Raw genomic sequence first — 13,893 nt, forward strand, 5'->3', positions numbered from 1 at the left:
TGATGCTTTTCTTCCTTACCTATATGCCTAGTGCAGTAGTGTGGCTTTGTCACATGATGCTGAGGTCACTTAAACATAGTTAAATCTGCCATGGAAGTCTACTTCTGTCCTTCAGTTTAATCAGGATGAGAATGACTGAAATTCTAGTGGTCAGCTTCAACAGAACATGTAATTTAACAAATACATGGTGCTTTTAAAATGCTTCATGTTTCCTTTTTGCTCTAATTTCCTTAAGTTTCCTTAAGTGTTCTTTTATTATCTGCCAATATCATTATTTAAACCCATTTGACATGGGACAAGTAAGGCAAATAACTTTTGTCATTTCTGAGGTCAGTACATTGCATAGAACCCAAGCTGTTCTTGTAAGGGAATAGCTGTGTAAAGAGGAGGAGCTGCAAAGGATGATGCTTTTGAATTTAGTTGGAGGTCTTGTACCATCTCTGCTGGTACTGGGAGTTCTAATATGTAGCTTGGTGTGTATTAAGAGCCATTAAATTGTCTAGGTAAAGTCAGTGGTGAGGCAAACAAATAATATATTCCTTTAATAAAGAGAAACCAGCCCTGAAGCTTATGGCAGAATATCTCAGCTGTTACTGCTGTGCTTGGACTGCTACAGAACATGTTTTCCTGTTCTCAAGGAGCTGTTTACAATGTTATCCATGTTTTGGTTTAGTGATAGAGTGTTGGCCTGAAAATCACTTTGAATGCCCCAGTGTAATATATCCATTACAGATTTACAGAACTAAATGTTTTCTACTACAAAATCATGAAATTAAACATTAAAGCAATGTACTGGATGGGGGATGGAAACTATTAAACCCTTTATTGCTTCTGAATTTACCACTGCCTTCTTGGAAAATGTAATTTTATATTATGACCCTGTACTGGTTCACTGAATCCTGTTGATGATTAAAATCTGCATTTCTAACAGAATTAGCAAGTTTTGCAGGCTGGAGCTTGTGGTCTTAGTATCCTTTTTCATCCCTCTGTCTTCAGCTGTGGCTTCATGTTTCAGCTGAGATGACCACAGAGCTGCCTGCTGTCAAGAGGAGAGAAACCAGTCTTTTCTCTTGCTTCACCCCTGGGAACAGCCAGTGGTGAACTGGTTTAGGGAGCCAAGCTGGTTTTCTTCTGGGGTAGCTGAACTGGATCCCCAAAGGGTTGAAGAACTGGAACATGAGTTGAGGGCGTGACAGGCTGTCCATTCTAGTGATTGGTAGTGCTTATATTGGGTTGGCTGTAACATAAAGCATTGCCTACAATTTCTTTTCTCTCATACCAGGATCTGGAGATAGGTCTGACAGGATTCTTACAGGTTGTTTCCACTTAAAAGCTGCTTTACCCTCACCCACTCCTGTAGTACTGTTTGTAACACTGTTCTCAGCCTTTTGTGCCTTTGAGGGGTAGTAAGTGTGTACAATTTCCTGCCACCACTTAAATATTTTTCTTGTAGATGTGTCTGGGTGGCAAAGCAGCAGCAATATGGGTCCAGCCCTCTTGATAAGAGAGCTGGGTGGAGAAAGACCAGTTGGTTTTGTGTCTCTTGTTAAATAGATACCAGCTGCAGAGGGGCAGAGGAAAAACCTGATTTTCCCACAGTTGGGAAGAGACAGCTTTGCCAAGAGGGGGAAAAAAAAGCATGGAGTGCTTTTTCCACTTCAGTGAACTGTACTAGGCCTAGTAACCTTGAAAGCCATGTAGCTCTGTTGATGGTGTTCATGTGGCTGAAGCATGGATCTGGAGCCTATGCAGTACAGAAAACATTTGAAGCCTTTTAGATGAGAGTTTGCATGCAAATTCTCAGTGAGGTCCATGGGTGGAAATCTTGAACTGCCTTGAAACAGACTTCTTGTGGGCAGAAAACAGGCTCTTCTCATATTGGTGCCTGCACCTTTCTAAATATGGCTCGTGTTAGAAGGCACAAAGACAATTCGGGGTGTTTTAACGGAGTGGAGGAAGAAAGTAGTTACGCCCTTTTGGAGTTGGATGTTCAGTGTTGGTTCCAGATTGAGTCAAGGTTCAGGGGAAACTGAAAAAAGTTAAAGCTGATGCCATGTATTTTGTACAATGCATTCTATGGTTCCTGCAGGTAAACCTCAGCTTCTATCCAAGCTATTTAATTAAATGAGAAGGGCATTTAATGTTTCATTCTTATTTTCCAAAGTTTCTTGTTTCCCAAATTATTCTAATGTAACTACAGATGGAAACTCACCACACACAATACCTACTGACTGTTCCTTACTTGGAAAATGAATAGGAGCTCTTCTTGCTTGTGAAGACTTACATGCCTGCCAGTGGAATCCTGGACACCTAGATGTCTTAGCTGTGTTAGAGACCTTCCTTTGCACCAAAGCTTAGGTTTTATTCCTTAATTATTCTCTCTTTAAATAAAAATAAGTAATACTTGCACTATTTAGAATCATGTGTGAAATGTCCAAATGTGTAAATCAATGTTCTCTTCCTCTTTCTCCAGTCGTCGGGATGACATGGAATCTCTAGGCTATGTATTGATGTACTTTAACAGAACCAGTCTGCCTTGGCAAGGATTAAAGGTACGTTAAGTTGCCTTCCCCTTCCTCCACACCCCTCTTTTCCTCTTCTTTTTCATGCTTGGTTATGGTGCTTTCCCCTGCTGCTCTGGAGAGGTGATTTTATATAATGTTAAGTTTCAGTTACACAAAGTGGCTTTTCCCAAGGCATGATATTTATAGGATGTAGAAGAAAGGGTCTTTTTGCTTCTCGTGCAGCAGGCAAAATGTGTATTGTTTGACTGTCTGAAAACTTATGCTAAACAATAGCTTACGTCAAATTATTATTGTCCTGTTTAGGCTGAGGCCCTTGGGAAGTAGAAAATTACATTGTTAGTGGAGAGCGTGGAAATAATCTCTTACGTAGGAAGTTCAGCTTTAGTGATACCTTCAGTGCAGTTTATGGCACAACTGCGTAGCTGCAACAGAATTGTTTCGAGTGTTTTCACGTATGGTTGCCAAGTAAAAGCATGGCAAATATTTCTGTTCTCTGGGCTTCAGTGATTTGTTTTCATGTTTTAATTATTATTCTTCCTCCATGTGAGACTTGTGTAACTCAAATGGTGTTGCAGCTGCAGGGTCTCTGTACAGGCAAGCTGCTTGTGTAACACTGGAACTCTTCAGCTGCAAATGAACGTAATGGCTGCTTGCTCTAACACGCAGGCAGCCCTTGAATGGGGTTCTGAGTGGGAATTAATAGAACTTTGGCAAATGGAAATGTAAGTCTGGTCTGTTTAATGGACAAAAGCAGCAGCTAGAACTACACGAGCTGTGCCATGTGATGGAGGCATTAGACTGTGACAAATGGTATTAAACTGTGTCCAAACCTTAATACCAGATTGACCTTCATTCTCTCTGCAGTAAGTGTGTGGGACTTGGAGATTTCACAAAATGCTTATGGTTGACCAAAGGATTTTTGTCTTTGGTTTTTTGTTTGGTGGGGTTTTTTTGCTACTGTCCTTGTTAATCCATTGTTGCACAATATCTCTCATTGTGACCTGCATGTTCCACAGGCTGCAACAAAGAAGCAAAAGTATGAAAAGATTAGTGAAAAGAAAATGTCCACTCCTGTTGAGGTTTTGTGTAAGGTAAGAGTTTCCAAATGATGTCAGACTGTGAAGTGGAACTTCTTTGCTTTCTTTAGGCAGGGAGAGGCTGGTGGTTTTGGTGTGTTGTTTTTAACTAGAGCCAATGTGTTAGGTATTTTCACACGGTATTTGCTGCTGAATAATATTTCTCTGGCAGTCATGGTTGCCTTGTTTGGCCACCCAGCAAGACTGAATGTGTGTAACAGGGCAGGCAATTGTTGCTGTTTCTTGGCATTGTTCATGCCACCATCATTCCAGTTCTTGGTGCCTGTCAACTGTGCAAGCTGTCCAGCTCTCTTGGGTGAGGCTTGCTCATTTCTTAAGTTTCTATAATGAAAGCTTGACATGTGCCCTCTTGGATAAAAAGCAAACCAAGATCCAGCTGTATAGCTTGCTTATATATGTTTGGTTCTGCCTCTTCAAGATTGTTCATGTTGTGTTCTTTATTTCTAATCATAACCCTGACAACAGATGACATTCAGAGCCAGAATGTTTTTCCAGTGCTGCCACAGTTCAAGAGAAATCTGAAGACCCAAAGTATACTTTCGGGTCTTGAGCTGTGGCAGCCACATACTTGCTAGCAAAGGTCCTTGAGAACACGTGGTAGTCATTGCACACAGAACAGCAGAAGCAATGATTGCACTTTCTAGTCATGCACACTTATACCCTTACAGTCTGACAGCGTCTTTCAGAGTGCTGAACTGTTATACTCCATTTTCTTTCTTGCAGTACAGCACTGTTCTGTATGCTATTACCTGTTTGCATGTTGGCTTTAGTATAGCATTAAATGTACAGATACATAAAGCAGAGGATCTTTGAAGAAGATTTTCATGGTTCAAGTCTTCACACTTACTAGTGGTGACTGACCTTGCTTCTGGTATGCTGATTATCAAGGAAACAAGGAATGGAATCTTTTAAGAGACAGTCACTAATTTCAGAGACCTAGTTAATGAGAACTAGTTTCAACTAGGGTAAATAAAGTGCTTTAAATACGTTGTGTGCTAAAGGTTTTGGTGGTAGAGAACTTGTGATTGTGAAACATGCATCAGGTAACAATTCTGGGGAAGGCATGTGTACCTGGGGACTTGCTGATCAAATCCAGTTTCTGAAATACAGTATAACTAGAGGCTCAGTGGAATTTACACTTATGAATCTTCAGCCAGTTATTATCTGCCATTATAGACAGAAATACAGCTTTTTGCCTTATTACAGGGTTGTTAGAAGCTTTTTGCTGCAAGCTGTGGCTTGATTAACACTATTGATTTACAGGGATTCCCTGCAGAATTTGCCATGTATCTGAACTACTGTCGTGGCCTGCGCTTTGAAGAGGCACCAGATTACATGTATCTGAGGCAATTATTCCGTATTCTTTTCAGGTCAGTCTCTAAGTGGAAAAGTACAGGAATTCCGTCAATGCTTTACCAGTTGGCAACTACTGTGTGGGATTTGCACTGCAGAAAGCTGCCTCGTATGTGTGAGATGTAGGGAGTTCTTCTGGGACTTATTTTCATTTCAGAGTTCAAAAAGCTATGGAACAATATTTTTTAGGTCCTTTAAATATTGAAGGTGAAAGGCAGAGATTCTCTTGGTTTTGTGTTGCATAATGTAACTACTAATGCTAGAGCCTTGAGCCCATGCTCGAAGTTCTGTTGCAATTAGCTTAAGAAATGGATCCCTCAATAGATGTGTTTGAAACTTTGTTTGGAGATGCGGCTAACAGTGGGTGCCCAAAGGATGAATTTCAGTGGAGGGGAATAGTGCTGTTTGGCTGAGCTTGATAGAGAAACCAGAACATAAATTCAGCCTTGTAGAGTGAACAGCATCTGTCAAAAGAAGAGCTGGTACTGATCTCCCAAGAGTCTCCCTCCAGGTTTATGGAACCCAAAGCAATTTTTATTCCATCATCTTGCAGTCCTTAAAACTGTATTGAAAGAAAGAAAAGCTGAGTGCTTCAGTGCAGGCAAATAGGTAAGCTGGGTTGTGAGGAAATAATGCTGCTACAAATGCAGACCTTTGTGTAAACAGTGATGAAAACACTGCTTGGTGGTATTTGGGCTTGCTTCAGGAATCCTTGTAAGTTACAAAAGCCTTTAAGCTTACAAAAGGAGTTAACCTGTAGTTGTTGGGTTTCAGCAAATGATTGGTATTGGCAGTAAGGAAGCTATGATGTGTTAAAGTATTTCACTCTCTTTCTAGGACCTTGAACCACCAATATGACTACACATTCGACTGGACAATGTTAAAGCAGAAAGCAGCACAGCAGGCAGCCTCTTCCAGTGGGCAGGGGCAGCAGGCCCAAACCCCCACAGGCAAGCAAACTGACAAATCCAAGAGTAACATGAAAGGTTAGTAGCCAAGAACCAAGTGACGTTACAGGAAAAAAAAAATTACACTAATTTGGACAATGTTGGCAATTTAAGTGTTAGATCAAGGAGGTGGTTAAAAAAAACATATTTGGCTGTTAATTGAAAAACAAAAAAAGCAAAACCAAAAGACGTCCTTGGAGAATTTGACTACTAACTTTATACCAAAATGTCCTTGTTCTTCATATCATTTCTTCTGGGGATGTTGGGTCATTTTAACCACTGCATCTTTTGCTCCCGCATTAACCACTTTCCAAAAACAAGAAACTGACTTGGTGTTGGGAATGTGACATCTTTATTTTATATATATACACATATATATATTTATATATATATAAATATATAATACAATCCAAAATCCTAGACCTAACACTTCTTCAAAGGTAAATCTCATTAACTAGGCAAGGATCTAGTGACTTTGGGTTCTACTCTGTTCCAGCTGGTGTAGTGCTGTGGGTTTGCATCTGTTCTGTATACTTCAAACATTGGAAACAGAAAATTGTGAATGATCTGGCTTCCTCAAGTGGGTTTACATTGAGACATTTGGTCCAGAGTTAAAGCAGAGGACCAGTGAGCTCAAAATGCCTTGCCTAAACCAAGGAGTAACCCTGAGCTGATGGGGATTGCCAAGTCACAATTTTCTGAAGTGCCTGGATGCTCTTGGGTGGGCTTCAGGTTTCTTGACTATTTTTAATGTTTCCAGGTTATGGTTTCAAAGGGAAATGTTGTGAGATGTTCAAAGTGTAATTGTATAAAATTTGAAAACTGAGTTCTGAAAAGGCACACATGAATTACTTGATTGTTTTTGAGGTGGTTTTTTTTTACACATTCTCTCTGGAAGTGCTCTTTTTGTGATGTAAATCTGCCAGTGTTAAGTCTCATAAGCTGCTAGAATGAAACTGCTACAGCTAGTGACTATTGCAGGCAGCCTGGTAATAAAACTGATTCCTCAAGATGAGCTGTGGATAAAACTGAAGCTAATGAGGTTCAAGTAAGAATAGAGAAGCTAGGCTTAAGTTGTGTACTGGGGTATTGCTAGTACTTGCTGTTCTTCAGTACATTCTTGCTATCATTTATATGTATAAAACAGCATATGAAGCTAACCTGGTGGACTTGAAAGTCCAAGAAATGCACAAGTGTTTACAATAAATCAGAACATTGGTTTTAAGTTATTGTGGCTGTGTTCAAACATTGAGGTGCCTTTAGTCAAAACAGCTATCCAAAAATACAACACTTCATCCAGAAAAATGCAGTAAAATACCTGCTGGTCTTCCTAAGACTCTGTCTGAAATGATTTCTTGAAGAAAAAGATTTCCATAGGATACCATTAAAATGTCAGGTTCTTTGTGGCATTGAAAGTCCAACCTGTTCTGCTGGAGCCAACTGGTGTTACAACACTGAGGGCCATAAACCAGTTCCCTCAGCCGAAACCCTAGTACACACAGACCAGTGATTAAGCACCCAGGCTTCCTGAAACAGCAGCTCTGACTGAAGTTCAGCCCCCAGTGCTGAACCCAGCCCTGTGTCAGGGTGTGGAGAGGCTGGTGGTTAGAGCAGGAGGAAATCATCTGAGCAACAGCACACTCTTTGCAACAGCTGATGCTCAAAGTGAAGCTCTTACAGGAGGTGATGATCTGTAAATGGGCAGTGCCCTGAAAAGCAGGTTGTATGCACTTAAAATACTGCCTTGCTGGTGAGGTATCCTGAGGATTAAAGTGCTTTTCTCCTGGCTCACTCTTAAACTGTTATACCTTAAGTGAAGAAAAGGTCATTATAATGATTATCTGCCTCCACCTTGTAATGATGATTTAGTGTGAGAGTGCAAAGTGGCAGCTGACTGACAAGCGTGAGTACAGGGAAGCTGTCTTGCTGTTGAGCCTTACAGACTGTTTCTGTTTCTTGACAAGCATTCCTTATCAACTGTTCTTTGATAATAAGGCCATAGCTATAGCTACAGAGAAGGTGCTACTGTTCTAGCAGAATTTCATTGACTCTTGCATGGAATAGCAGCCCTTTGGAGGAATGACTCCCTCCTCCTCTTCATGATGAAGAAAAGGCTTGTGACCTTTGGATCAATCAAGCTGTAATGTCAGCAGAGTGTTAATGTAGTGCTTGTCCAACAACTGAAGACTTGCCCAGGTCCTAAAATAGTTAGCTTGGTCTCTTCATCAAAGTAAAGATTCCAGATTTCTGAAATCCTACATGCCTTTATGTGGGGAATATTGCTTGTTAATGAAGCTTTCCTGAAACCAGCTAAGCTCAAGCAGGAGACTGTATGAGTTGCTGAGTATGTCTTAAGTTGCTGTCACACTGAAGATTAATGAAATGCCTGGCAATTCTTTTTTCCCCAGAGTTTAGTTAAATTCTTATGTAGCTGCTGTAGCAAAGCCTATGCTGAAGTGGCTTAAAAGGCTTCATGGTATCAAATTATATCCCTCTGGTAACCACATCCAGTTTAACAAGAGTACTGGAAATAGCAATTCACAGGTGCATTTATCAGTTAAATCCTTACAGTATACTGTATAAAGTGCAAGTACTATTGAAAACATGCACCTGGGGAGGGTGGTGAAATCTTAATTCTTTCAAGTACAGAGACTTCTGTGACTTCGTTTACTTGAACAATGTGCTCATTTATCAACATTCCTGTCTCGGATCCATGTTAAACCATCTCACTGAGTTCTGTAGCCTGTTCAGGCTGAATATTCCATGTGGTTCCAGGGCAGCTGTCCTGTCAGTTGGCCTTTTTTTTTCCCCCTCCCTGTCCCTCTCTGGAACCCTGTGCAGTGTCTTTGTAACAACAAAGTCAGCTGGTTTTGAACCTGGGAGATGTGAACAGTGTGAGCTGTTCTGCTGACACAGGGAAGTTCAGCTCTTGATCTCTTGACAGTGCAGCAGTTCAGGTGTGATTTGTAGCAACGCTTGCAGTCAGCTTCCCTCAGTTATAAAAGTGACTCAAGCAGTCAATCTCTGGGATAAAGTCTGTCAGTTCCATTTGCAAGAAATGTTTTTAATTCCCTTCAGTGTTGAGTTCTGTAAGTCTGTCAGCAGCCCCATTAGCCCCATTAGCTTGTGATGGTGGCAGTATTTCTCAGAATAGACTATTAGTTCACTTCTTGAGATTTAGCTAATTGACAACCAAATACTTCTCACTGTTTGCAGGTGTTAGAGAAAAAGGTTGGACACCTCTTAAGTAGAGAAGCTTCTTGGAGTACAGCAGTGTAGTTACTTTCCCCTGGCTGATCAGATCTGCAGCTATGGTAATAATAATAAAGCAATCTTAGTATCTCTCATGTAGCATAGAGATTGAGGTTTTGGGTATTCCCCCAGGGGGACAAGGGGTGATCAATGTAGACTTGAGCTGGTTCTGTATATAGCAAAGATTTGTTAGAGAGGTGCTGGCATAAACTCCTCAGCATGTTCTTCATACTAGCCAAGTCTTGTGTGCTACATGAATGAGTCAACATCTCACTTGAACAGCTGTGGCTGTGCTGTGTTTAGGAACATCTCTGTAGTCTTAATAGGACTTGCAAGGGATGTTGTGGGTTGACTCCAGTTCCCTACAGTGCTCCATAGTCGGACATTCTCTTGCCTATAATACCTTGGATTTGAGGTATTCTAACAAACAGCAGCAAGTCATTTGTTAGCAAATCCTTTGTCCTCAGGTTCAGGATCCCACTTTCATTTGAAAGGTCCAGGCTTCTAAAGCAGGGAGTTTAAACGCTGGGAGCGCATTCCTCCTTTGTTGACTTAGTTTTGGCTGCTTTGATGGAGAAAGTGCTTCAAATGATGAATCAGAGTTCATGGCTGAACACCCTAAATGGAAAAAACAGTGTAACTTTCAGTTGTATGCATCAAGTAAAGGTTATGGACAACTTCATGCCAGTGGAACTAGGGAATCACTGAGGTTTCTGTGAGAATTTGCACTCAAGTGGGAATGGCTGTCCTAATTCTGGTGCAGGAGTTTTATTTTTAATTGCTAGTGCTGGATAAAGAGAATTGTCCTTCAGTGCATTAAGTCTCAGTTCAAACAAAGCTATAGAATCTCTTCTAAATTACCCGTAGCCTATTTTGGAAGACTTAAAGCTGTCTTCTGGGTACTGTCCAGATACTTTTTTTGATTGAATGTGAGGCTGTGTTTAAGACTTGTTTGCACTTGCTTCTCTCTGGATGACAGCACAAGCTATAGCTGAGGTCAGCTTTGTATTTCACTGAAGAGATTTCTGTTGCAAAAGCTCAGAGCTGTTGCTCAGATGAATTCATCCATCGGCAGAACACTGTGCCTTTGGAGGGCATCCAGAACGGAAACTTGCTTGGCAAAGTCATCTTTGGTTGAGACTCCTTTTACCTCTTTAAAGCACAGTGCTGCTACCTGAGTAGTAAAAATTAGTACATAAGCAATCACATGAAGACTGTCTTAGCTTGCAGTAACTGGTTCTTGGAGATGTGTATATGTATTCCTTTACTCTCCCTTTTCCACAATGTCTTGAATTTGTCATTTGGAGTATTGAGTGTTGAAAGGATTGTTCCTGACACCCCATCTCCCCTGTCACATGAGCTGTTTCACTTGTCCTTCCAAGGACAGAAGGTATATTGGGTTCCTAGTCACTAACAAAGGTACACACTTCTGTTCTGGTTGCCCAGAGCGCCGTACATGCGAGCTTGTAGCTAACACCAGTTACTGTAAGGTAAGTTATTCCTGTTCCTTTTCCTTGTGTCTGTGTGACACTGCTGTACTGCTTCTCTGAAAAGCACCACTGCAATCAAATGACAGTTTGACATTCAAGGATATAAACATGAGACACTGCAGACAAGTAGAAAACAATCCTATGAAATTACATCCTTCTTCCTAGTGGCAATAACACATCTTGTTTTCAAACTGTTGGTCTGAATTCCTGTTTGAGGAATGTGGCATGCAGCTGGTACATAAGCCTGTTCTCCAGTGCAGTATTAGGTGTGAGCGAGAGGTGTGTGTTTGAGCTGAAGGGTGGTGGCAAATGCTGGTTAGCTTTGGAAACAGACACCAGGAACTCTGCCCTTCTGAGACAGAGCAGCATTTTCCCCTTTGAATGACCATAACTGATGCTTAATTCTCCTACTGTGAAGGCTGTTTCTTGTTTCCGTCCTGTATCAGTAAGTTGCCCTTGTGTTTATCTTGCAGGTTTCTGAGCATGGCGAGGATGGGACAAAGCAGAGCAGATCGGAGCAGGACTTGTCACTCCCCAAATCCTAGAAATTTTAGTTCATACGTACACTTGCCAGTGGCTGTGGGCAACCATTTACTTGGTGTAAAGAACTTACTATCAGTATAAACTGGCTCTGGGCAGTGTCAGTGATGCTGCACTTTGAGTTGTAGCAGCTGTAATTGTGAATATTACTGAGATAGTGAAATATGGTGTCCAGTTTTCTATTGCATTTTTTTCAAGTGGAAAAGTTAACTAATGGTTGACACACAAGTGGAGAAAATTGTGCATATGCCAATTTTTGTTACCTTTTTACTTTGAACTACACTGCTTATGAGATCTCATTGTTTTGGAAGAATGGCATGAACAGTCTTCGGCAACAGTTGTGATAATTGTAAATGCTCACAATTGTGCACTCTTTTCTGGTTATTCCTCCCTGGGTTTTGAAAGTTGTACACTTAAAACATTCTTAAAGTTGTTGGCTTCTATGTGCAACATACCAAGCCAGCTGACATGGTAGTAACCAAAGATTCCAGTTTTTAAGCGTATGAAAGACTCTGCCTGCTTACCTGTGCTAGAAATAACAGCATCTAAAGTGAAGACTTAAGAGAAACTTAGCGACTACTAGATAATCTTTAGGACTCTGCATTAACTCTATAATGTTCTTGGTATAAAAGGAAAAACAGCATATTTGTCACGAAATTTAGTTAACATCTTACAACTGAACCTGTATGTAAGTTGCTTAGATAAATGTAATCACTGTAAACATCTATATGATCTGGGATTTTGTTTTTATTTTGAAGCGGGAGCTTTTTTTGTTTACAAGTTCATTAAAAACTAAAAACTGTTTTCTGTAAGGAAATGAGGTTTTTTAATTTGCCTTGTTAATTCAGTTGAAGAAATCTGCATTACCCTGTTTTTAAACCAAGTTGCAAGGCCATTTGTTAAGCAAAAGACGTCCTATTTCTTTCTAAATCATTTTAGATTTAGTGTTGTAACTCTTCCTCGTTTTGTTTTTAAATAAATTTTGTATTTTTTCCTTGAGGGGGAAGGGGCAGTCTTGCATTTTTATAACTTGTTGGTTGAGACCAGCCCTCTGTACTAAAGATTGGAGCTTTTTAAACCAAAATGGCATCTTTTGCAGACCCGGCACGGGCAGCCCCTCCCCGAGCGCTGCCGTGTCCCGCGCCGGCTGGACTGACCTGGGATTGCTGGTTTTAAGCAAACAAATTTGGATGGAGTATTTGGATGGTTTTAAACCAAGGCATTTTCTTTCAAGTTCTTGTGAAGTGGATATGACCAGATTTACTCTTGTTCTCGGGGACAGCCTCGCACCATGCAGAGTTCACATTGGTTACTGCCCCAGGCTGTCTTCCTTCTCACTCCTATTCTAGCCCAGCTGAAAGAAAGAAATACTTTTATTGCTGGTAATTCTTTAACAGTGTAATTTATTCCTTTATAGCATGTCAGAATAAATTAAAAAATGTCTGAAAATGCTGCCAGATGCCTATTGTGTAAATGTTGTTTGTATGTTAGCTTTTTAGACAGTTTCCATGCATGTAGCAGAGTTCCTGCTCACAACTCATCTTTTTACTGTTTGAAAAGGTCTTTCCTTTTGAAAACCATTTCTCGAAGATCACAACACTTACACTGTGCACCCTCTGCCCTCATGGAGGGGTAACCTGGATCAAGGCCGTGTTCCCGTGCGGTCACTATGCATACTCTCCTTACGAGAAGGATCTGCCCTGAGAAGATGTTAAAGCTTAGGTGGAGAACATTGTGTGCTAATAAACATTTGTATAGATAATCTGGGAGTACAGGGCAGCAAAAGGTCTGCTGGGCTTCAGAGATAGCGGTGCACATTTGGAAACCTCTTCTGAGAGCAGTCTCTCTCTGGTACCTGGAAGGTGGAAGAAGCTCATTCGGGCTAGGATGTTCTTCCAGACCCAAGTATTGCCCTATGCGAATAAGCAATGCCTCATATGAAAACTGGTATGTTTCTAAGAACTGGTATCTAGAATACTATGTTATGTCCTTATATATGATTTCTACTGTCGAGGCAATGCCTCTGACAACATACATTGGTGGAAGGGAAGAAGCATCAATGAAATGCCTTCTTGACAGCTGTTTTCAGAGTGGCTGCTTGGAATTGTTTTGGCACCACTTTTCTTGCTTTGACATGAAATATTTGAAAGTTGGAGGAAATAATTTGGTTTCAGGAGAAGAAATTATTTCCTCTGTCCATTAAATTTGCTCATGACTTTGAGGAGGGTTGTCAAACTTCAGAAACAAAACTGCCCTTGATAAACACTGTAAGCAAGAACAGTTCATGTGCTCGGAGTGTCAAAATGCATTTGTTTGTAGTTGTTACAACTGCAAGCCTTGTCCTGTGGAGGGACAGGGAGTCCAGTTAGTCTTTCAGACATGGTGTGTAATGGTTTACTCCTGCACAGAGGTGTGAGCTTGAATTGTCAGCCTCTTTGTGCTGCTTTACAGAAAGCCAGCCTGCAGCAGGCATGTGAGCAGTGCATGAGATGGCAACCTTCCTTAAAGAGATGCTGTGATACTGAACACTCATTTGCTGTGTAATCAATTTGGTTTGTAACAAAGACTTCAAACTTGAAAGCATTAAAAACTATGTGGATCTTGACTTCTGGTTGCAGCTTTGCCAAGGGTTTGTGTTGGGAGGTTTGTTCTTATCTGCTGTCCTGATGCAAAGTCAGAAACTTCTACA

At 40.8% G+C, this 13,893-nt stretch overlaps 1 protein-coding gene across 5 annotated transcripts in view; it reads left to right on the forward strand.

The window, feature by feature from the left end:
• Positions 1-12,661, forward strand: part of CSNK1A1 (casein kinase 1 alpha 1) — a 34,525-nt gene extending 21,864 nt beyond the window's left edge. The window contains exons 7-11 of one of the 5 annotated variants that reach the window (XM_005144984.3): positions 2,474-2,552; positions 3,542-3,616; positions 4,886-4,992; positions 5,813-5,961; positions 11,138-12,661. In XM_005144984.3, the coding sequence (XP_005145041.1) occupies positions 2,474-2,552; positions 3,542-3,616; positions 4,886-4,992; positions 5,813-5,961; positions 11,138-11,145 (418 nt within the window). In that variant the 3' untranslated portion in view covers positions 11,146-12,661. Of the gene's footprint in view, positions 1-2,473; positions 2,553-3,541; positions 3,617-4,885; positions 4,993-5,812; positions 5,967-11,137 lie in introns of those variants that run through there. The other 4 variants (XM_031045370.2, XM_005144986.3, XM_031045371.2 and 1 more) reach the window with 4 other exon arrangements.
• The last annotated feature ends 1,232 nt before the right edge of the window (positions 12,662-13,893 follow it).

Source organism: Melopsittacus undulatus, chromosome 10 (assembly GCF_012275295.1).
Source record: "Melopsittacus undulatus isolate bMelUnd1 chromosome 10, bMelUnd1.mat.Z, whole genome shotgun sequence".
Taxonomy (NCBI): domain Eukaryota; kingdom Metazoa; phylum Chordata; class Aves; order Psittaciformes; family Psittaculidae; genus Melopsittacus; species Melopsittacus undulatus.